Raw genomic sequence first — 24,112 nt, forward strand, 5'->3', positions numbered from 1 at the left:
CACATTTAATGGTATTTCTTGCAGGAAGTCTGCTGGATCAAGCCAGCTGGAAGGGAAAGGAGTATCAAAAGCTCTCACTTTCCTGCTACTCACCGGGTATGCTATCCTGTCTGATGCTTACAACTGGCCTGGATATAGTTGACTGTGCTCAATTCCAAGGAACTTGTCTGATTTACTCATGTGCTCCATGGCCCTCATGATAGTGGTAAAACATGGAGCCTTCATTGGGGGGCTAATTCCAAAGTTCATATATTTCCCACTCCATGATGCTTTCTACAATGGCTGAAAATAGTATTTCACAAATTTGAACTCTCGTGACACTGGAGTTATAGCACTAAATAATACACACGCACACACACACACACAAACATACACACACACACAGGGTGGGGCAAAAGTAGGTTTACATTTGCATGTGAGTTTATTCTTGTATTATTATTCATTAATTATTGTATTATTCTCCATACAAACCATGGTAAACCTACGTTTGCCACACCCTGTGAGTATGAAATATACTGTATATATTTATGAAAAGAAAAGTTTGGGGACAGCAAAGCTCATGGGTAATTCATGTTTTTATCTTCTGTAGCACCTAGAATAATGCCATGCATACAATAGATGCTCATTAAATATCTGTTAGCTGAAAAATTCACCTATAGACAGCTCTTGCTAGACGGCTTATTATTCTTGGTGTGGAGTGGTGTATATTCCCAACTCCTCAAGAGCAAATGACAGTCTCTACTCCTTATTTTGAGCTCAGCCAACAGAAGTTGCCCAATATCCTGTCTCCTGGAGTGTGATTTAACTCTGAATTTAGCAACCAGTGGACACTCAGTTAATATTATTTGTTGACTGGGAATATGTGCAGAAATTCTTTCTTTCATAACCGTATAGGATATTACTAAATTATCTTTTTCCCCAAAATTAAATATTACAGGTAATTAGGCTAGAACCATTGTAGAGGCTGGGCATGGTGCCAACTGCTCTGTAGATTAACCTTTAGGGGTGAGTTGGATACAAGTACCCATAATGTTGCCTGTACGACTAAGCAGCTAAGGGCTATGTATCCTTCGAACTTTTTAACAGTAATTGGTGAAGAAGGCACTTTCCTCATCCTCTCTTCCTTTATTCTGAATTCTATCATAAATTTGAATATTGAGGAACTTTACTGAATGTGCTGTATTAAAAAAAAACACAAACAAAAAACAAAACAAACAAACAAACAAAAAACACCTCAGATGATAAAGAGGAAAAATGTTCCTGAAACAAAATCTGTTAGGGGAAAAAAAATCCTTTGATTTTAGCACTGACTTGCACAGAACTCATTCTCAAATTACTTAAAAGCTTTACCTACAACTTCAGGTCTTACCACAGTTCACCAATCCTTTTAGTCTTTCCATTTACACTGTTATGAATAGAAAGCCTGTTTATACTCTGTTGCATACTGTTTAGTGCCAACGTTTAAAATTACTTCTAAGTATCATGAAAGAGTGAATTTTCCCCCGTGGAAAACATTTTGATTCTCCTGGTAGATACAATAATTGAGGACATGAGAACGAGTGGGTATAAACTTATTAATTGAGGAGTAAACAGCCTATGATTTTAAAAAATAAAGTAAATTTTCTCTTTTCTTTGACTCTGAACACCATCTCTGAAGATAAAACATGCTCTATGAGCCCTGGCTGGGTAGCTCAGTTGGTTAAATTGTTGTTTGGTACACCAAAGTCGCAGGATCAATCCCCAGTCAGGGTACATACTAGTACAACCAATGAATGCATAAGTAAGTAAAACGACAAATCAATGTTTCTCTCTCTCTCTCTCTCTGACACACACACACACACACACACACACACACACACAAATTAAAAACAAAAAACATGCTCTATGAGATCTTCAAGGGCTATGCAAATATATCCACCTTCATATACAAATACAAAAATGTTTTATTATTTCTGTAACTAGTAGAGTATTGTTTGTCCCAAACTCCGAGTTTTGGGGGGAAAGTGAAGATTTAAGTAAACATGGGTCCTAGTGATCCCAACAGATAACAACTAAAAATGCAGATGCTGGGCTCATTTTCTTGATAATTATTGGGTTGTTTTCATTAGTTTCATGACAACCCTCTGTTGGTTTCATTCTCAGTATCTATATAATAGGGTTGGGGAGAGATCAACCTCAAAATTTTTATAATTTAAATATTTCTTTTTTAATCCTCATCTGAGAATATTTCCCCATTGATTTTTAGACAGAGTGGAAGGGAGGGGCAGAGACAGAGAAAGAGAAACATCGATGTAAAAGAGACACATCTATTTGTTGCCTCCTGTATGCACCCTGACCAGGGCCGAGGATCGAGTCAGCAACCAAGGTGCATGCCCTTGACCAGAATCTAACCCAGGACCCTTCAGACCGAAGGCCAAAGTTCGACCATTGAGGCAAACTGGCTAGGGCTAAAGACCTCTTTATTGCAAGGCAAGCATATTGCTATGGTTAACAGATACTCCTTGTTTAGTTTATTCAATTAATTATATTTGGTTCCATCTTTGTTCCAGAGAGAATATAGGTGGCTTATTTGATGTACACTCAATACATGATCCTAATTGCTCCCAGAGGTTTTGCCAGACTACATGCAAATGTCAACAAAACAGCACAAGCACCCTATAAAATGTGCAAAAAAAAAAATAGTAGAATAAGTTCATGTCATTCCAAGTAAGAAAGCTCTGGTTAACGGCACTTGGAATACTTAGTAAGATTAAATGATAAAATTTGCAAAAACTGCCCTACGATTCAAAGTTTCTTTGTTATATTTCCTGCCATGTGAGAGCACATCACAAAAGTACAGCCTTCCTAGCCCTAACTGGTTTGGCTTAGTGGATACAGCTTTGGCCTGCGGACTGAAGGGTCCTGGGTTTGATTCCAGTCAAGGGCACATGCTGGGTTGCAGGCTCGATCCCCACTAGGGGGCGTGCAGGAGGCAGCTGATCAATGATTCTCTCTCATCATTGATGTTTCTATTTCTAAAAGAAGGTTTCAGCTTTGAAATGACTTAGAAGCAAAATCTAACTTCTAGATGGCCTTGTTCTCCTTTGATATTAACCATTCCAGCATTAGGCAAATCACCGAGATTGGGAAATCAAACAAGATCATAGCCAAGGAATGTAGAGACAGAAAAGAATAGAGCAAGACAAAGCTAATTTTAAAAGATTATAGTCTAATCACACATTTCCTAAAAGTGGCAGGGGAGTTTTTACTTAGTAGAAATAAAATTATATCTGAATCTAAGTCCATAAATGAATGATTTACCATCAGTTGGTCCACAAAAGTTGTTTCCTAATATTGAGAGAGGGCTCTTATAGTTCTGTTGCTTACAATGGATTAATTTGATATTTAAAACTAAGTACACATAAATATATAACTTCTGAGTCTATCATAAACAAGAGAAATGTACATCATAAAAAATGAAGTGGCCCTAAGGCTTTTTGAACGATTTTTTAAATATATTTTATTGATTTTTTACAGAGAGAAAGGGAGAGAGACAGAGAGTTAGAAACATTGATGAGAGAGAAACATCAATTCAGCTGCCCCCTGCACACTCCCCACCAGGGATGTGCCCGCAACCAAGGTACGTGCCCTTGACTGGAATCGAACCTGGGACCCTTCAGTTCACAGGCTGATGCTCTATCCACTGAGCCAAACCAGTCAGGACAAGGCTTTTTGACCAAAAGAACAATGTCATGTCCTTGAACATCATCAAACCTTTAGAGCACCTTAGCCCCGAAAAGATTATGGGGCCCATTCCCACCACGTCACAAAGAATAAAAACAAAATATTAAGTCACAAATAGCATAAGGAAATACCATAAGAACTATTTAAATGTGTTTTAAAATAACAAAACTATGCAAGTGCTTTTAAAAATAACAAGTATCAAATATCCCTCCTCTCCAAAACACGTTGCTTTGGTTCACCTGTGTTTAGTTTTGCTCACTGAGTACTAACCCCAATCAAGAAAGACAAGTTAAAAACGAAAGGCCTATCTGTAGATGTCCATAGTGCAATTTGGAGAACTTTAGGGTTACCCTACAGAAGTTCAGAGGAATCAGCAAGAAAGTGGCCTCTGTGTCAGACAGTCAGGCCTGATGCTGGAGAGAAGCCACGATGGCGGGGGGGGGGGGGGGGGGGGAGGAGCAGGGGCGGGGGGGGGGGGCGGCGTGTTGTGGAGGGACACATGTGCATCTGCTCTGATAGGATGACTGGATGGGATTCCACCCTCATGTCAACAGTGGGGAAAAGATGTCAAAGAGCCTTCAACTCTAAAAGGGCTTGCATTGTTGCCATCTCCTTCCCAACCTGTTAGGAAATGAACACAGGAGTAGATGGTAGCAACTGCCATGGCTTGCACATCTCCCAGTGGAAAACTACCAGCGATAAGAAAGTGTTCACCATCAAGGTGATCTTTCCCAAAAGTTTAACTCCTCTTTGTTATAACAATACAAGCAGCAAAGTGATCTGATTGTTTCATTGCTTATGGTAGTAAGTTTTGATTTTTCCCATAAATGGATTGTGCCTTCTCCAGATATTGAAACCCCACTTGGAGATTTCACATTTCAGCCAAGGCCAGAATACAGAGATGAAAAGGGCCTCCCAAAGATGAATTACACTCTAAAATACCAAACATGCTTGCACTTATGAAAAGAGCTTTTAATAATAAGTATAATTTATCTCAACTGACTGTAATACAAAAACCGTAGTAAGCTCTGATTTTTCACATTTCAAATTAGAAACTAGTCTATGTTCCTAACAGCTTGATTTATTTCAAGGTATTACAGAACAAATTCTTAATTTCATCAAACAGTATTCCTTAATAATCTCTATGGTTCATCCCATAATATAATGATATATGCAAAGCATGTTAAAATGATGGAATGTTTCTGAATCATCAAAGAATATTCTAATTATATTCCATTTAATTTTGGTATTATGTATGTTTTATTATATTCCAACTCTGAAGAACTGATAGTTGATGTATAAGGTATGTCTATACAATATTCAACAACCTAGTTTTAGGATGTAGTTCTCAAAAAGGCTCAATTTCCAAGAAAAATTTAAAAGGAAAAAAAATTAGGTTTGATTGTTTTTGTTTGCCATATTATATGCAAACAGATAAATTAAGAGATGCTACACTGAATGCAGCAAGAAAAAGACGTGACAAAACTTCTGGACAAATATTGAAAAATTGAATTCTGACATTACGTAACTATTCAAAGTTTCGTTCCGCTCAGGGGAAGAATAAGAAAGTGAGCATAATTCTTTCTGTACGTGTTCAGAAATGCATTTCAAACAATAACAGCTTATTAATTTCAAATCAAGCTGTCATTCTAAGGCACAGAACATATCCTTTATTTAGTCTGACTTCAAATACTTATCAACTCTTTTTCTATTAGAGGGTTCTTCCTCTCCCATTCTTTGTAAAGTGAATGAGGAAGCTTTTAAAACATCTTTGGGTACAATTCACTCTTGGCTATCTTCCTATGCAGAGGAAATACCAGTCAATTAAAAAGAAGAAATTTTAAAGATTACAAGCTAATGAAATTTCCTCAACTTCAGAAAATTTCTGAAAAAATTCATTATATTGTGTAAATAATTTATCATTGTAATCAATGTATAATTTATAAAATTATAAAGAGTTTTTCTTTGGGGGGATTCTAATTATCCAGACATAAAAAAATAAAAGAATAAATTCACTGAAATTTACATTTAAAATTGTTTGGTCATTTTAATGTTTTGTTATCAATTTGTAATAATATTAAAATGTTTTGATGAAAGTAATGAAAAATCAACTTAGTATACATTTTCAAATCTACATTTAAGTAGAACTTTTTATCTTTAAAGTATATATTATTTTTGTCAAACAACACGATTCTGTACAATACAGAGTAAATATGTAGTTGTAAAAAAATAATTTTTCTAATATAAAAATATGGTCAAGACTCAGAAAAAAATAATCTGTTTAACTTTGCATTTTTATTTGGATATTTACTTGATGTATATTTCCAACACCATTTAAAACAAGGCTGGTCTGACATCTTTTCTGTAGTTCTGGGCTTCTTCAGGTATTTCCACCTCACATTAGCAAAGCACGGTGACAAGGAAGATCAAACAATTAAGGACTGAAAACTAAGTCTACCGGAGGAAACTTTTATTATTACTTTTATTACATTTTTTGGTTTATTTTCCATGTAAATACAGATGCAATTATTTGGGGAGGTAGATGGCATCTGTGTTTTTTGTTTGGATGTTTTGTTTGTTTTGGTGTTTGTTTTTGTTAGCTTTATTCTTAGAGCATTCCTTTGCCAAAGTTACAGATATAATTAAAATCTTTACAACGCTGAAATATTAGAAGTTCTCCTTTGCACTGGATTTACCTCATGTGAAAAGACGCCCCTCCTAAATCAATACCAAAAGTCTGTATGTTCAGATTTAGGAGCAACAAAAATGAAGACAGCCAACTTATAAAAGCCCATTTTCAGATTTGGAACAACTTCTGAAAATAAAGGGGATACTTGGCATACATTGCACTACACGAAAAATCCAACTCTCATTATGTCCTGATTCTGGGAATCCAATAAAAACCTTATGGAATAAAAACCCGTTTGCAAAAATCCACCACTGACAACATAACCAACCACCACTACCACCCTTTATAGTTAAGAGTATGGAAAATTTTACTTTTTCTTGTGCGTTTTATAAGAAAGATGTAAACGGGATTTGGGTTTTGTTTTTGTTTTTGGCTTTTCAAACAGCAATGACTTTTAGCACCTGAAAGATACACAACTAAAATACACGCATATTCATTTTCAAAGAAACACCAACAAAAATGAAAACGTTGGTGATTACGTAAATGCTGATGACGCCAATATAGAAGCATGTGCCGCCGTGAAGGGCCTGAGCAGAATCACATCTTGTCCTGATCATACCTGCCCGCCAGAACAAAATAGGCAGCTGACCAATTATGGGCTGTTTATCTACACAGTGGTACCTTTGTTCTGCAACGTCAGATTGCAAACGTCCTGGAACACATATTTACCTGGAGGATTCTTGGCAGGATCATTGTGGCTTGGACTTCCTGATTGTCCAGAATCTGTAACGAAATCACAGAAAATGTTTTATTTTTAATTTGTTTTCAAAGAATTTCACAATCCTCAGAAGGGCTTCAAAAATGTTTTTTAAGATAGAACAATGAAGTTGAGTGTTTAGATAAAGTCTACTTTCCCAAGCCTTTCAGCAGCAACATTTTATTTATCAAATTAGATGAATGCCTATACATATTTCTGTGTGGGGGGGCGGGGGGAGGGAGGGATTATAGCTCTGTAGGAGTATTTGAGTAGAGCAAGACTTTTGAAACAAAAGGTCTGGCAATAAAGGTGGTTTGAAGGTTGGGCCTGTCAGTAGCAACATGAAATACCCCAGATAAATCCTCTAAAAATGCAATCTGAGTGTAATTAAACATGCTTTTAAAAAACTTGAAGAGGTTTTTTTATTCAATGATTAAAATACACAGAAACGAGAGTCCGTTTTTCCAGGATTTCGTGTGCGTACTCATGTGTCCGCTCCAATAATCCCCCAACCTACTGGACCCAGGCCCAGATCTGTCTGCATCCCATAACAGCAATCGATTTGCAAACACCAAGAAAAGCACAAATGACTAGGTAGATACCAACAGGGCTTGGTGGAGAGCAAATTGTTGGATCAATTTAATTTCCATCTGTGATAGATGGAGGGCCTGCAGATCAGGAGGGAGAGATCGATGCTGTGGATCTAAATTTCCTGCACCACTTTATTCCTCGCCGACGCTACAGAAAGGAGCGTGAAGGCTACACTACTGTCAGGCAACACGCATTTCCTGACGAATCCGACCCTGTGGCGTTTTGTTCACTCCTCTTTCCTCCTTGTCCCTTCTGCCTTTATCTGTGTCATTTGCCCCATATGATTATACACTTACTTACTTGCACGTCCCTTTGTAATATTCTTTGATGGGTTCTAGTATTTAAGCTTTGTCTCCCCAACTAAATGGCATGGCCCTAAGCAGAGACTGTCTACTTCTTTTGTGTCCTCCTCAGTGTGCTGTTCATGGCAGTGAATGCACTAGGCTTTCAGAAACTGCCGGAGACACGGGGTGGCTCAGGTTCAGCAGCCTCCTCTGCTTGCCTAGAAAAGGCAATTTTGAACTTGATGGTAAATTTCAACAAAATCTGATAGGTGGACACAGACACGTCTGTCTTTTCCCTGTGACCCTGTCACTGCACCTAAGCCAAGACAGGGATCCAGTGTCATTTAAGCAGAAGAAGCAAGTTTTCTTCAGTGGGGTTATTCGGCTCTTTCCCTTAAGAGATTAACATGCGGCAACTGCCGTTTCTACTATTCAATGCAAGGACACCCCGCTAGTTTCTTTCTGTAGGAAACTTGGTTATTTATTTCTGCCCTTTGCCTCGGGGCTGCTAACTAGATTTAATGCTGAGATCAGATTTCTACCCCTTCATTCCACTTCCTTGTCAGTTTCTTTTTGCTCCAGAACAGTTTTCATGTAATCGTGGTAAACATATTTAGTGATCCCCACATTATCCTCAATTTATCCTGAGTTCTCAAAATGGAAGTAAAAAACTGGTAAGGACGACTCCTGCAAGTCAAATTCTGACTAGGGTTGCCCCTCTGAAAAGCTCGTCCCTCATCTCCAAATTATTCTATTACATCTTCTGAAATTGAAGAGCGATTCAGTGATTTACAATTTGGGAGATCAATCTTTCTCTTTTTACATTCCTGTAAAAGATGGTACAACATTGGCCACTTTCCAGGCATGGAGCATGATAGTTACATAAAAATGATAAATCATATCATTGTGCTACAACCTCAGCTATTTCTGCCTTGAGCCCCTCTGACAAATGACCCTCTGTATTAACACTACATTACAGTTTAATTTCTCAAGCGACCCCAACATTCTGAGGAGTTCCTATGTGTGCAGATTAGCACACCCACTGGCCAGAGCCTCCCCAAGCGCTCTTTTCCCTTCCTACGCTGCCTCACATTTATGGAGGTCTAGGCATGCATCCCTCAAGGTGGCTCATGCCACCTTCATGATGACACACTGTGTGGCAGGTTAAGCTTGGCATCAGAGAACAGGAGTCGTAGACTCTCCATGAAGCTTAGCATGTTTAATTAAGTCAACTTCAAAATGGCATCACGGAATGCTTTCCCAATGTCTGGTTGCTAAAAGTTGGACCAGTAAAGAATGACGGTCTCTCCCATTCCTAAGAAAGCATTCCTTTAGAACACGGCACCCCCTGTGACCACAACATCCCACTGGGGAAACCCTGTCCTTTTCTACTACAAATTACTCTTTTCCTCCATTTCCAACAAATGCAGACCAACCTCTTCAACTGAAAAAATATAATTACTAAAAAAAAAACCACAAGCATTTGAGGGAAATCTGAAATAGACCCTAAATTTGAGTCATCTACTAGCTTTTAATAAGAATTCCACTTACTAAAATGATCTGGCATTTACTGGCACACAACGGCAGCTTTCCCCTCATACTCCAGAGCCTGGGCCGTCCCAGGAGGTAAAACGGCATATACTGGCTCTCCAAGCATGGAGGCGGGCCCCTCAGGGAGAGGGCTAGAAAACACGTACTTTTCAGGCTGTAAATTCTAACACTATTATCTACTCTTAACTCTTATGTCACCTTATATCGGTCACTCAATTCCAAGTGCTGGAAAAGGAAGCAAGCAGGGAGTCGCACTTGGCAGAAAAACCAAAAATGAACTGTTATTGTGGTTATCTTCAGAGAAGCAATTATTCAGACCACATCCAAAACCCTTCCAGTTCACTACCCAGGTCAAATTACTCTATATCCCAAGGTTTCATTTAACCACTTCCATCATGTGCTCAAGTTGTGTGTGTGTGTGTGTGTGTGTGTGTGTGTGTGTGTGTGTGTGTGCGCGCGCGCTTAATGTGTCATAGCTCTGCCCCTCACTAGTGTGATCCTGTGCAAAATTACTTAACTCTTAGAGCCTTGGGGTCTTGATCTTTAAAACTGTAATACTATCTCTGTCATAGAACCATTGCCAAGATTTTATTATATAAGGCATCAAGCACTTGTTAGACACATTCTGCACCATCAATAAATGAAAGATAATATTAAACATAGAGGCCAAGTTAAAAAAATGATTCATAGTTTGAATGGACCAACTTTCAGGAAGAAAAGGAGAAAAAGGACGTGACAAAATCCTGTCCATCCCAGGACAAGCATCTAAAATTGTCTGTGGTGCCCTAACCAGTTTGGCTCAGTGGATAGAGTGTCAGCCTGCAGACTCAAGGGTCCCAGGTTTGATTCTGGTCAAGGGCATGTACCTTGGTTGTGGGCACATCCCCAGTAGGGAGTGTGCAGGAGGCAGCTAATCAATGTTTCTGACTCTCTATCCCTCTCCCTTCCTCTCTGTAAAAAACCAATAAATATATTTTAAAAAATAAAATTGTCTGTGGTTAACCAACTGAACATAGACCCAGTGTGTGCCCTTTGGAGAAGTCCCACTATCCCCAAAACAGACAAGTCATATTGCTGTTGACAGGATCTCAGGAGCTTTCATGCTCCAAAAGCAGTAGATATCAGCCATCTGTAAAATTACCTTCCATAAGGCTTACATATTTGAGGAAGAAGGCTGGTAAGGGTGGGGTTGTGAGTCACCCAGCACACTGGGTCTTCAGTCTAGAAAGGAGAGTTTGATTCAGTAGAAAAATAAGGGAGGAGACTGGGCCTTGAAGACAGCAGACCTAAACCAGTCCTCCGTCATTCCCTCCACACTTCATTTTTGTCTTCCTTGATCTCAATCTCTATTTTTTTTTCTCATTTCCTTGTTTATATCTTTCTGACTTACTGCACATAATGTAGATCTGAAATACAATTTGTACTCCATACTTATGACAATCTCATATTCCTATTCTTTAGTTTTAAGTGTGAATCAAGCATACTATATTTCTTCTTCTAGGAAGAAAATATTAATAAATCTATTTCTAAATTACTACTCAATCAATTCCTCCTCCCGTAGGTGAGAGATTCCCCAGAAACTTACTAGAAAGGATCCACACCCCCACATGCTGACCCTTACCAACTTTTCCTCAATGTTTTTCTACACTCCTTACAAAAAATCAGCCAATCTTTTATGGCTTTTCTAATATCTAAACTTTACCTAAGGAGTGACCGGGTTTCCGTAATGAGCCAATTTTATAGAAAATCCTGGATACTTCAGTGATTTAAATGGCTTATCCAAAGTTAAATGGCAACTATTAAAATACATGTCCTTTACATGGGCCGCCCATTCAGACACATTGCCTCTTGGATAGTTATGATGCAATCTTAAAATCATGTAAAGCCAACTGATCTTTTAGTAGATTACATGTTTCTGAGAACTTGACCTTCCCTTAACTTCCCACCATTTACCAATAACATTCAAAACATTTTTCACAAATTAAAAAAAAAAAAAAAAAAACACTTGTCGAAGCCCGTTTGGCTCAGTGGATAGAGCGTCAGCCTGTGGACTGAGAGGTCCCGGGTTCGATTCCGGTCAAGGGCATGTACCTGGGTTGCGGGCACATCCCCAGTGGGGGATGTGCAAGAGGCAGCTGATGGATGTTTCTCTCTCATCGATGTTTCTAACTCTATCTCTCTCCCTTCCTCTCTGTGAAAAATCAATAAAATATATTTTTTAAAAAAAACACCTTTAGCTATTCTTTCTACCTACATTGGAAACAATAATTATTATCATTGAAGCTTTTAAAAAACTGACACTGTGGAGACAGGCCAACTCTAAATCAAATTTAGTTTGGATTCTCTCCACTAAACAAAGGACATTCTAATGTTTTACTTATAATCTGGTGGAAGTCCAATAAAATGTTTGTCAAATATATAAGATAATAAATAATGACCTGCTAAATGTTTGTTACTGAGTATTAACTTTCTAAGGGGGATGAACTCACTTATCTGATGTGGGTGGATCACCAAAACTGTGAAAGATTTTTTGAAGGTCGTTAATGTAAGCGTCGATTAGATGCAAACCCAGTTGCTGATGTTTGGAACATAATAGGTTCTCCATAAATGCATATTAAATTCCCATTTAATTTACAATAACAACCATTAAAGACATTGTTTAAAAAAGAAGAATATAAATTCTATGCCTTCTAGAAGCTCAGAGGCTACTCAAAGAGATAGAAATGTGCAAATTAAAAAAATATACTATGGTAGGTGCTATGAGTGAGTATATACCAAGAGGGAACAATTGGTTCTTCCTAGGATGGATGGACAAGAGCATGTCATAAAAATTATCAGTGGGAGGTGACCTTAGGAACAGGATCTTTAAAAAAATGAACAGATCTCATATCTTTCTAGTACCTATCCCACGCTGCCAGCAGGGTGATCACTTAACACCCAAAACTGATTAAGCTACTTCCCTGCTCAAAGTCATACATATATCACAAATCCCAACAGGAAAAAAAATTCAATTTTTTCAGTCCTTCAATCACCATAACCGGGCCCCTAGCAACACCTGAGTCCTATCTTAGCTTTTGGACGTCCCACTATCTCCTGAGTCTTTGCATGTGGAGTCCTTCCCCCCACACCCCACCCACACCCACACCCCCCCCTCTGAAGTCCTCCCTTTTAGATTCAGAACTGCATGAAGGCAGGGATGCTGCCTTAGTTGGTCCAATGGCCCTGATCGTTGGTATGGTGCCTCTCACATTTGGTTGAGGAAGTCAAATGAATAGGAAACAACTGATCTGTAAAGCACAGAAGCGCACAAAGAAGAAAGGCTGGGCGTGCCCCCTCTGCGCAGAAACACACGTCAGAAGTCAAACAGACAAGCCTTTGGTGACGAGGAAAGAGGAGAGAAGAACAATTCCCAGGGCTAGGTCTCATGGCCTCACACAAGGTCCAATCTTCCTTGGAAATAGGATGGGTTTGATAAGTGGATCTACCATGAGTCAGAAATTAATTTTTCGTTCTCTCTTACAACGGGAAGAGATGTTTGTTGGGGATCTAGAAAGCAGGGCCCCAGTGTGTGAGTAGGAGGACAAGAAGCTGTTAATGAACTTTACAGAGAAGTGGCCTTTCTACTCCAAGATGAAACTTATTCCAGGAATTCATTTTACTCTCTGACATCATGACTTGAGTATCAACAGGAAAACTACAATTAAGAAGCATGATTTTAATTTATAGTCATTTTGGTGCAAAGAAGGAACAGAACAAACTTGTCAGTTCCCTTCTGGCTCTAAAACTCTATGATTCTATAACAATCTAGCTTTTATATCCAGGGATATCAAAGAGTAAATGAAACCCACACTGTAACCTGTTAATCTACAGATAGCCTCTTGCTAGAACTAAAATTAGTCATCGTGTGATAAAAGGCTCCTTTGTCATATTCCTGTGCTTTAAGCAGGTAAAGAAACAGCCCATTGTCAACCAAAGAATATGGGATTTTTTAAAGGCTTAGATGAGCCCCCTTCTTTCTCTCTAAAACATTAGTGATTCTCACCATGCTAAAATAGTACATTTTTATGAATTAAATGAACATATAGCACACCATAAAGAATCACTTAAACAAGAGAAAAGTCAAGAAGTAAGGAACAAAAACTTGAGGGAAGGGACACAGATGCACTTCATAACAGGACAGAAAAAAGTAAGACAAAAACATCCATCTTTTTATAGGAATTAGGGACAAAACTATTCCTCTCCTTAGGCAAAGCTGGCTCGCCTCTTCACCTCCCTCTGTTGCACCTCACTCTTGGCTATTTACTTTGCACAATGACTGATTCCCTGGGATTTATAGTGATTGGCTTTATGTAGCACACTATATCGCTTCGGTTTTAATGGAGGGCTGCTTCATCCGTTGGCGTGACACAAAACTATAGTTTTACAATATTTTCTTTTTCCTCTATTAAATGTTTATTAGAATAACACGAAGAGAACAAGGAAAGACAAAGTGCTTTACTTGTCTCACGTTAGTATATACGTGTGCAGGAAAATGCTCTCTCTCACTCTCTGGCTCTCTCTTATCTCGCTGTCTCTTCCCTCTGCTATTTCTGTTTCTCTGTCTCTTCTCAAAAGGACATTGCATTATATGACGTCCACTTCGTTGCAAAACTTGAAAAAGCATCTATCCATGGGAAGCAGCGACTCTGTCACTTTCTTCCTTTTGTTTTTGTTGTTGGTAATGTTGGGGTTTTTTTCTGTCACTTTCTTGATGGAATCCATGTTTTTGCTGAATCTGTAACCCTTTTCCTAAACCCAGATCTGAGCAGGAAGAGAAATCAAACCTCCCTGAATGCTTTTGGCACAACCATAATAATATTCTGGAGACGTGGCTTCCTACATATTTTTAATAATACCTTTCCATCTACATTATTTCCCATCGGAAGGCATATTTGATAGTGCTAAATTTATCATTTTAAAGGATGCTGCAATGGTGAGGCTCCTTATAGATAAAGTAACTTAATAAACCAAAGAAAAACATGGAAAGAGAAAGCAGATAGATGTGTAATATATCCTCTATTTCCTATCCTTACACATGCCATCTAGATCTGTGATTAAACTTTCTTTTAACGAGCCACTTTTTTTTTTTTCTTAAAAAGGGAGATTTGGTTCAAAACATCACATCTCAAGGATTAAATAAGAATTTGTTTGGGATCAAGACCACAGTTTGTCCACAAGGAATTAGCTGAAAGACATAGGCCACTAAAATTTAAAGAAAAAGCAAATCACAGATGTGTAGGAGAAAAAATCGTATCTATCCAAGCCAGGGACTGTGGACCAGCACAAACAAGAGCCCCCTGAACAAAACGTGTGCAACTGCCCAACGTCTCTGACCCGAGGGCTACACTGCATCACTAAGTAGCACCCAAACCCTCACAAACGAAAGCAGGGAGAATCCTAGCTGACCTTTCTGGCCTGTGATTAAGTTCAATGACTCCCTACTGACCCAGGGATTGAGTGAACTAAAGGTCATGAGCAGGATCATCGACATGTCTTGCTTTTAAAGCCCTTAGCCTATAGAATGCAAGGACCCCATCCCGGTCACTGTCCAGATTGCTAACTTTCTACAGTGTGTTTTCAATTAAGTAAATAAAATGTAGTAATTAAATCAAGATTGCGTAATATGTTTTTGATTTGTAATCTCATTTAAATTAATTAACTGACTCAATCCTTGTTTAGTTTTTAAACTGGCCTAGTTAGGAAAGAGTCCCTGGGAGCAAATCCAGTTTTCTATCTTTAAAAACAAGGCAAAGCAATCTGGCATACTTAAATTTTTTTTTTTAATGCACCAGCAAAATATAAATACAGAGGCAAGAGTGTTAGTGTAGAGGAAGGAGGAGTTTTATGGCATGATTTTGACTAAAAAAAGAAAAAAATAGTTCTCGCACTAGAGAGAAATAAACCAAAACATTATTTATTCAAAACATTTCTTTTCCAATTTTATGAAGATTGCATGTTTGTTGGAAGCAAAACATTTCCAGCTGTACTTTGAGTTTCTGAAGAGAATTGTAAGATTTATAATCTTTCATAAATGCTGCCCATATCTCATAATATTAAATGAACACGCCACTGCGTACTTTAAGGAACAATTTGCCAATGCGCTTTGCCACATGAAAACAATGAAATCCTGTCCAAAGCCCAGCCAGATCCAGTAGGAAAAGATGAGATGAATGTTCTGTCTCTCCCATCTGGGAGACATTGTGGATTTCAGCTATAGTATGTAATATAAATTTTTTTCCTTGGAAACCAAGAAACCTGCATTTTATAGCAAGGTATGTAGTGAAAAGAGAATGTTGGTGAAATATGAATCTGGAAATGAAAACCAGAATGTCATCAGGCTCAAGAACATAATTATGGAGGCAAATTGGAAAATCAATGCAAAATTTCAACATCAACCAAATGCAATGTTTAGGATCCTGTTAGTCTTAAATTTTCTCTTAAAAAGAAAAGCCTGGAAAAATAAATGCCTTTTTACCTCTAAAGTTCTGAACAGCACTTGTTACACTGCCTGACACAGTCACTTACATATCTGCTTTGTTTTATCCTGGGGTCTTCATGCATTATTCTAAATCCTATACATAACCCATTCCTGGGTACACGAGGTCATTTCTTATATCTCCCCAAAACTTAATATAATATTGGAGATCTAGATTAAAACCAGACACAAGACTTTCTAATACTTCATTGGCCATCTTTCTTCTCAGGGAACAAGACATGTTTTCTCAAAACTTTCTGGAGAGTCAGAACCGCTGGGTTCTACTCAGCAACTGCCAACCACTTGGACTCTGACCCTGAGGAAACCACTTCATGCCTGAATCAGTTTTCATCCTGCCCAGTCACTTAAACCTGCCTAAGAAAAAGGTACGAGTTTTTAAGCCTACGTCATTTCCCAAAAGAATTAAAATGGAAAAAAATAACTTCCTACAGTAGTGAAAACATGCACAAGTATATGTGAGGAAAGGCTAAGGTATTTTTTAAAATATACCTTAAGGTTTAATCGCCCCCCCTCCTACCACCAGCAAAGAAAACCACCTGGTTGGTTCTCCGTTTTCACACTATACTTCCCCTTGAAAATACTAATGGCATTGGTAATTAAAGGACTGGATTCGTGTCCAGCTCTCCTCCTAAGATCGTAAAATCCACGGGGACAGGATCCGGGTTAGTCTTATTCACTGCCCAGCAGGACTCCTGGCCCATGTGCTCAGTCAGCTTTGTTAACACATAAGCACAATTTAACAGTGAGCAAGACCTTGATGGCTGAAACCACTCAGAACACTTCCTTGAACTATACTTAAGTTGCCAGTAATGCCAATCATCACTGTTACTTGTTTGGTTACTATCTACACATATTCTATTTTTTAAGTATCTGCAACCTCTCTATATAAATTTAGAAATTGACTCAGTCAATGATCAAAAAGTCATATTCTTACTTTTTCAGTGCTCATTTTAAGGCATGTCTGCCTTAAAATATTAAAAAAAAAAATTTCTCCATTATGTCAAGTAAAAACATATTTTGCTAAATTCCTAAAATATGTATGTTAAAAATCACAATGAGTTTAGAGAAAAGAAAGTGAGTGGATTTTTCACATGCCCTAGTAGTTATGTGTATATAATTCATAACCTGTCCTTACCTTTTTGTTAAATCATGGCTCTTAAGTCAATGATATATCTATACAAAAATAAATCATATTTTTAATCAAAGGTGCATAATAATAAGCAGAGTAACAAGAGGAAGACAAAGATAATATACTATCTACCAAGTTAAAGTAGATTTGTATATCAGACATTCATTACTGCTTTTGTTTTATCACAATTTTGGAGGAAAAAATCAGAGAAGTCACTTGATGAAACAGGAAGCTTGCTGATGTGGCAGATAATGGTATTAAATGTCCTCAGAGTTCCTTGATAAGTGGTTCAAAGAACTTCTGTTCTCATGTTTTCAGGGCAAAAGCTAATTTACCAGGAATAAAACTACTTGAATAATACATCATGTGAACTAACATTTTTGAAAAAGGATAAAATGAGGAAGCAAATGAGGAGATAGCAACTTCCTCCTGCAAATTAAAACTATGCAAGAAAGGAAAGTAACTCAATTTAACTGATAAAATAAAACAACAAAGAAATGGCTAACTCACATTTTTCCTTCTTTTTTAAAGAGGTCAAGATTATTCTAATATGTGGAATAATATATTTGAAAGAACTCTGAAAAGTTTACAACCCAACAGAAATATGAAGGTTCCTTATAATTTTATGGGGCAATATTCTTTCAAATGGTTGTTTTAAGAAGTTAAAAATACAGGTAATTTTAACCAAGTATAATAAAGAGCCTATTATAAAAGCTTACCATGAAATTCACTGTTCATTACTGTGGTTGTTTGGGAGATGAGAAAAAATGATGAGCGACATGTCTACTTGCTACATCCATTCTAAAGGGGACCAGGAGCATAAGGACATGGTTGCTGTGTACCATGTGCTCAAAATTCCTTCTATTTTGTCAGTTTATCTTTAATAGAGATTCAAATAGACTCCTTATGATTCTAAAATCTCTAAGCTAAATCTAAAGAGTATGAAAGAGAACAAGTTTCTGCATAATGTCCCATCCATATGTCTTAACCCTCAATGGTATCAAACCTATGTAATTTTATACGTCAAATGCCTTCCAGATGTGACAGAATTTTAACACAGACCAACTTCAAGGTTGTTGTGTGTGTGTTTTTTGTTACTGAAGACTCATCTCCCAAGCTCATAACGATTATTTCCACTGCACATAACATTACGCGTGGCTAATGTTCCATTTTCTGAATTGATTATTATACTGCCATTTCAAAACTGACATTGCCTTCCAATCAAAAAACAAACTACGCTGCATACCCAACCTCCAAAAAGCACCAGAAACCACATCATTATTTTCAAGCTGTAGACGGTGCTTGATTACAAGGACAGTTGAACTTCGCCTTGTCCATGCTTGGTAGCTCTGAACGATGGAAAAGAGGAGGAAGAGGTCGTCTGGAGTTCTTTGTCAGAGCTCGCTGCCATCAAACAACTGAGCCTGTCACCTGTTGTTTTTGGTTTTAAAGACCGATTCTAATTACAGAAGATCAAATCACCCTTGACACTTAATATATGTTAGCATTTGAAAATTAACCAACAAGATCATTCACGGAGAATTTTCAAAACACTTAACAATAATGCTATGATAAAAAAAGACAGGCAAAATTTTCCAGTAGGATAAAAATAAAAATTTAGAGTCACTGGAAGCCAGTAAGAAAAACTGGTAATGATAAGGTTTTGGATAATATCATGCAAACTTAACCCTTCCCCCCAAAAATCAATGCTTTGAACTTTAACTCAATTCCATCCCACCACCCAAAAATCAGGTTTGCCATGTAGTGTTAATATGTCCTCAGAGCCATCCCTCACTCTACTTCTGCAAACTCCATTCCCAACTCTGTCATCAACTGCCTTAAAGCTAGGTCCAGCCAATGGGAGGCCCTGGGGGGAGTGTGGGGATTCGGAGGGCAGGAAGAAAAGAGAATGGAAGGTTTTCCTTCCCTTCTCTCATCTGTGACAGATGTCTCCAAGCACTGGCTAGGTCTCCTTTGTGTTCTATCTTCCAGTAAATGGTCCCTCTCTCTGTGGTCCACACCCCGCTCAGGCAGGTCCAGCTCAAGGACTCTGGTAACACCACCTTCTCCCTTCACCCCACCCCCAGCCCTGGTTGTGGCAGCGGGTTCCTACTGATGATAATGTTTGGGTTGTGCCTCACTACCATGTGCTTTTTCTACCTGCTCTAACATCATTATAAAGGGATCCCCCTTACGAATTCCTATTGGACTCCAATAAGAGCTCTACTTTTCTGGATCCTGAGAAATATATATGATTTTTGAAGTATGACATATCACTCTGAAATAAATACCAGGTAGAAAAATTAACAATGTCAGACTAAGTGTAATACCATTTAGAATATTCAGACTAAGTGTAATACCATTTAGAATATTAATACATTCCATCAGAAAGGATATATGAAAATATTTGTTATGATTCTCATTTTAATGGGTGGTAGTGAGGAAACATTTGCCTCAAATCAGTACTAAGTATGAAATGCTATATCCAAAAGTCTTTTGTAATGCACCATAGTGACATATAATAACAATCAAGGTTTAAAAAAGATTAATTACTTAGATTTTCAATGCTATGCCCTAAATACATCTCTTCCAGGAGATCTTCTTATAATCCTAATCACACCCACCCAGCCACATTAACCATTTCTTCTTTTCACTATCTCATAGTTAGTCTTTCTATCCAACTTTTAACAAGTTACATAATACATGGGGTTTTCTTTGTGCATTTGTGATTTTCCCACAAGCGTGACTCTATGCCCCTTGACTGAATCAATTATGAGTCTCATTAATTTTTTTTTATTTTAAATATATATTTTATTGATTTTTTACAGAGAGGAAGGGAGAGGGATAGAGAGTTAGAAACATCGATGAGAGAAAAACATCGAACAGCTGCCTCCTGCACATCCCTTACTGGGGATGTGCCCGCAACCAAGGTACATGCCCTTGACTGGAATCGAACCTGGGACCCTTCAGTCCGCAGGCCGACACTCTATCCACTGAGCCAAACCAGTCAGGGCAAGCCTCATTAATTTTATAGAACACTATACATTTATTTATATCTCACGGCACAAACAACTTTGAGTTGCTTATAAGTTGCCTGAATAGCTAACAGTATCATGAGGAGATAATCAAAAGGTTGTCTTGAATGTATACCAATAATACAGCAACATAACAATACATACTTGAAAAGAGAAATAATGTCAGCAGTACTCTGTTTTCTCTAGGAAATAGCTCATAAGACCTCGTTTGACACCCAGTATTTTCACATAGGAACCGTCATAAAATATGAACAGACAAAAGTATTTTCTTCTATCAGAATGGCATCCCCTACGATGCTTTATTAGAACACTCCACAAAAAGGAGATAAACATATTTATGTTTGCACGTGGAGGGAAGTATATAAACTCACAGTACCAAAACTTTCCAATCACAAGGGCAAGCAGTACGGACATGCTGGATGTTTTATAACGTGCCACATAACAGCCCCACTTGGAGGAAGTGACATCATGGAAAACATATAACATCGAGCCCCATTTTGCCAACTTCTCCTGATGAAACCTGAACAGGGTGAGACCGGAGCCTGGTGGGTGTGCTCAGCTGCCGGCTGCTGGTAGCACCATGTCCCCGTGTCTCCTCTCAGTCACTTCGAACTCTCCAGCCCTCCAAAGGGTTATCTTCATGTTTTTTCAACATTATTGTCCTAGTTTGTGATCATTACCACCAAACATCATATGGATATTATATCAACTGAAAGCCATTGTTTAGAAACATTTTTAAAGCTGACCCTCAAATCTATTTTAGTCCACCATGTCACTTCAGGCAAAATTTGGAAATGTAATTCAATAATCTTTATTGGAAAAAAAAATAGGTTAAAGTCTCTTTAGACATGAAATGATCATGAAGTAAGTCTAGCAATAATTTCCACTTTTTGCCTTTCCCCACCCCTCCCTTTTATTTCCAATGGGAAGATTATAGTGCGATATATAAGCTGAGGCAAACTTCATACTAGGATAGCAGGTAGACATATTGCACAGACATTAAAAACCGTAGGAATAGTGCTGAGGGCACAAGATAGAAACAGTCATGAGATTCTGTAGTAATAGGGGTAAGAGGCAGGTAGCCTAATGCCAGATAGAAAGTGAGCTTAAATTTCAACCAGGTTTTTTACTACACACATATTATTCTAAACTTAAACCTTCACTATAAGTTGCAGTCCAAAAAAAAAAAAAATTATCCCCAGTTCTTACAATGTACTCTATCTCTATGTGTGTGGATTCTATGATTTAAAAACCATCACATAGGAATATATAACTCAGTTAGAGTCAATATAAAACAAGTGAAATTAAATTATATACAACATACTAAGCAGATAACTGAAATTATGACAGCTATAATTGGCCCAGAAATAGGTTTTAAGAGACACCCTCCTAGTAATGGACTCATTGAACAAAGAAGAACTAATCTCCAACTTCAAACAATGTATTTGAAGTTTTGATTGGAAGTCAATAAACACAACATATCCATCCACTTACAAATATCACAGCAAATACACTAGAACAAAGTAACATTACAATAGTTTATAAGCAAATGACTTTTTAAATATGGAAGGTGGGTTCTCACACCTCAACCCAGCTCACCCTTGCTCCTCTCTGCTTCTCTCATGGAAAGATTAAATCTCTTCATGAAACATCCCCTACGTTTCTCCACAGTGTGCTAGGCCTGGTGTCTCTCTGCCCAAGAATTAGACTGAAACCATTCAGTTACTTCACAAGGCCCTTCACCTCCTGGAAGAGGGGAAGGACTTCAGGCTTAACTGACCTCAGCGGAACTGAAACCACCAGCCAACAACCACAGCAAGGTTGGATGTTACAGTGCCAGCACCAACCTGCAATGCTGTCACCTGCCTCAGAGAAGCACAGCCCTTCTCCCTTTTGTGGAAGAAATGAAATAAAGAGCAACTGAAAGCAACTTAAAAGCAAATGACACTTGACATGTTGCTTGTTGTTGACAAAATATCTGCGTTTTTAGCAGACTCTATGTCTAAGGAATGCTTTCAAGTGTTTTGCTTGAAAATGTAAACTATAAATGAGAAGACTTGTATTGTGCTCCTGTGTCATTCTCATTTGTTTAGGTTTGTTTACTCAATGACAATGTTACTACCTGCAAGGAAGTCGGGGTTCCAGACCCAACTGGGATACAAAAGTGAGGTTTTCCCGATCTGGGTCCCAAGCCAAAGCTTCCTGCTCTCATCAGGCTCCCATCCACGGTGACTGGTGCCTTTCTAAAGGGACGCCATAGCTCAGCTTTCTTTTCCCGGTGCCACGGATGTACAGGTCACACCATGAAAACCAAAACACAACAGCCAACACAAAATGGGGGAAAGGAGCCCCGGAATCCAGTGAGGGCATTTGAAAGAAGAGGGAGGAGGCACTTAAGAAAACAGTTGTCAAAATTTCTTTTGAAAAAAAGCTACTAACAACAAAATAATAACTGAACATTCTCTATTAATATCATCCAGCAATTACCAAACCTTGAATAGATTAGCTGATATATTCCAATCACCTGGTAGAGAGCAGCACCTATCTCCTCAGTCCACTCGCCCTGCTGAAAGTGCTTCTAAAGGATGGATGCCTTCTTTCTCTGCTGCTTTACCTCATTTTCTGTTCACCTGTTTACCTGGATTTGTTTTCAGCTTAACATCCATTAAGCATGAAGACACAACAAGAGGTGCAGTGATGATGAGATAATGTCTCAAGGCCATTACTCTTCCCATGAGACTGACAGGAAGGACCTATGATAAGTGGAAGATAGCCTCGTTGACTTGGGTTAAAGGGAAGAAATACGAACCCGCTCTAGACCTTTGACAATCAAAGAGAGAGCTTTAAAACGCCATGTATTTATATTTTGCTGAACTTTTCGTATTTCCCATTAGAAGGCAAAGTCTCTGATAAACTTCAGGGCATTTCTGATTTTTCAGCTAGTCAAGAAGGAGATGCCTGTTCAAGGAAGGGAATGCTGGGTGCTTGGGTAGCCTATAGCTCTACATCAAGATAGGCCACCTCTAACTAACCACAACGCAAACAATAGTAATTAAGAACAAGTTAATGATGTCACCTCCCTGGGGAACACGTCCTCCAAGGCTCCCTGAAACCGGAGGAAGGTTAGTAGCAATTTTAGTACCAGTTCTCCTATTCCCACTTTAAAAAAAAAAAATAGGGCCTAAATGTATTGCCCTCACCCTCAGAACTATGGAGTCTCTAAGTAAAAACCTTAAAAAAGAAATCAGAAGACTTGAGTAAGTTTTTTTCTTAGGCAGTTTATATAACAGAGAAACTTTGATCTTTAGCATCTTAATCTGTTCCGAGTTTGTTGTCAATCTCATGAAATTTTTAAAGCTTAAGAACTGTAAAGAGCTAGAAGATGTTTACATGTATTAGTTAATTCAGAATTGTGAAGGAATTTTTCACTAGTCTTCATTAATAATCAAGATGATAGTTTGGGCCGAATCAATCAATAATTTGCAAAATCCATGTCAGAGATGTTGGAACAACTAGATGCGGACAGTCAGTCTCTTTCTTGCCTCCCATTTGTACTAAGTGATAAAGGTAGTAACAAGAACTTCACAATTTTCAAAACAGTTTCACCTACATTATTTTGCAGTCCTAGCAGAGGTTGCGCTTTATTCTCATCCTTTACAATAGCCGGGGAAGAACGGAGCTTGATAACTTGCAGAGAGTAACAGGAAACCTTGATTTGTTTCTTGCAGTTCCCCTACTGACTTTCTCTGTGGCCTCTGGGATGTCACTTAACCTCTCTCTCACTCAATCGCCTATCTCAAACAAGCTGTAATAAAACTTTTTTATTTCCAGTCCACTGGGGCATTAGAACAATGAATCTGATAGGATGTCTCTAACAC

The 24,112-nt window shown here is 38.2% G+C and overlaps 1 protein-coding gene across 15 annotated transcripts in view; it reads right to left on the reverse strand.

Moving 5' to 3' along the window:
* NFIB (nuclear factor I B) overlaps positions 1-24,112 on the reverse strand; it is a 226,534-nt gene that overhangs the window by 88,917 nt on the left and 113,505 nt on the right. For all 15 annotated transcript variants that reach the window (XR_004971315.1, XM_036331171.1, XM_036331180.1 and 12 more), the window contains exon 3: positions 7,082-7,135. Coding sequence is in view for 14 of the 15 variants with exons in the window: in XM_036331171.1 (XP_036187064.1) it covers positions 7,082-7,135 (54 nt within the window). In the remaining variant the exon portion in view is untranslated. The remainder of the gene's footprint in view (positions 1-7,081; positions 7,136-24,112) is intronic.

This window comes from Myotis myotis, unplaced genomic scaffold (genome assembly GCF_014108235.1).
Source record: "Myotis myotis isolate mMyoMyo1 unplaced genomic scaffold, mMyoMyo1.p scaffold_m19_p_12, whole genome shotgun sequence".
NCBI classification, from domain to species: Eukaryota; Metazoa; Chordata; class Mammalia; order Chiroptera; family Vespertilionidae; genus Myotis; species Myotis myotis.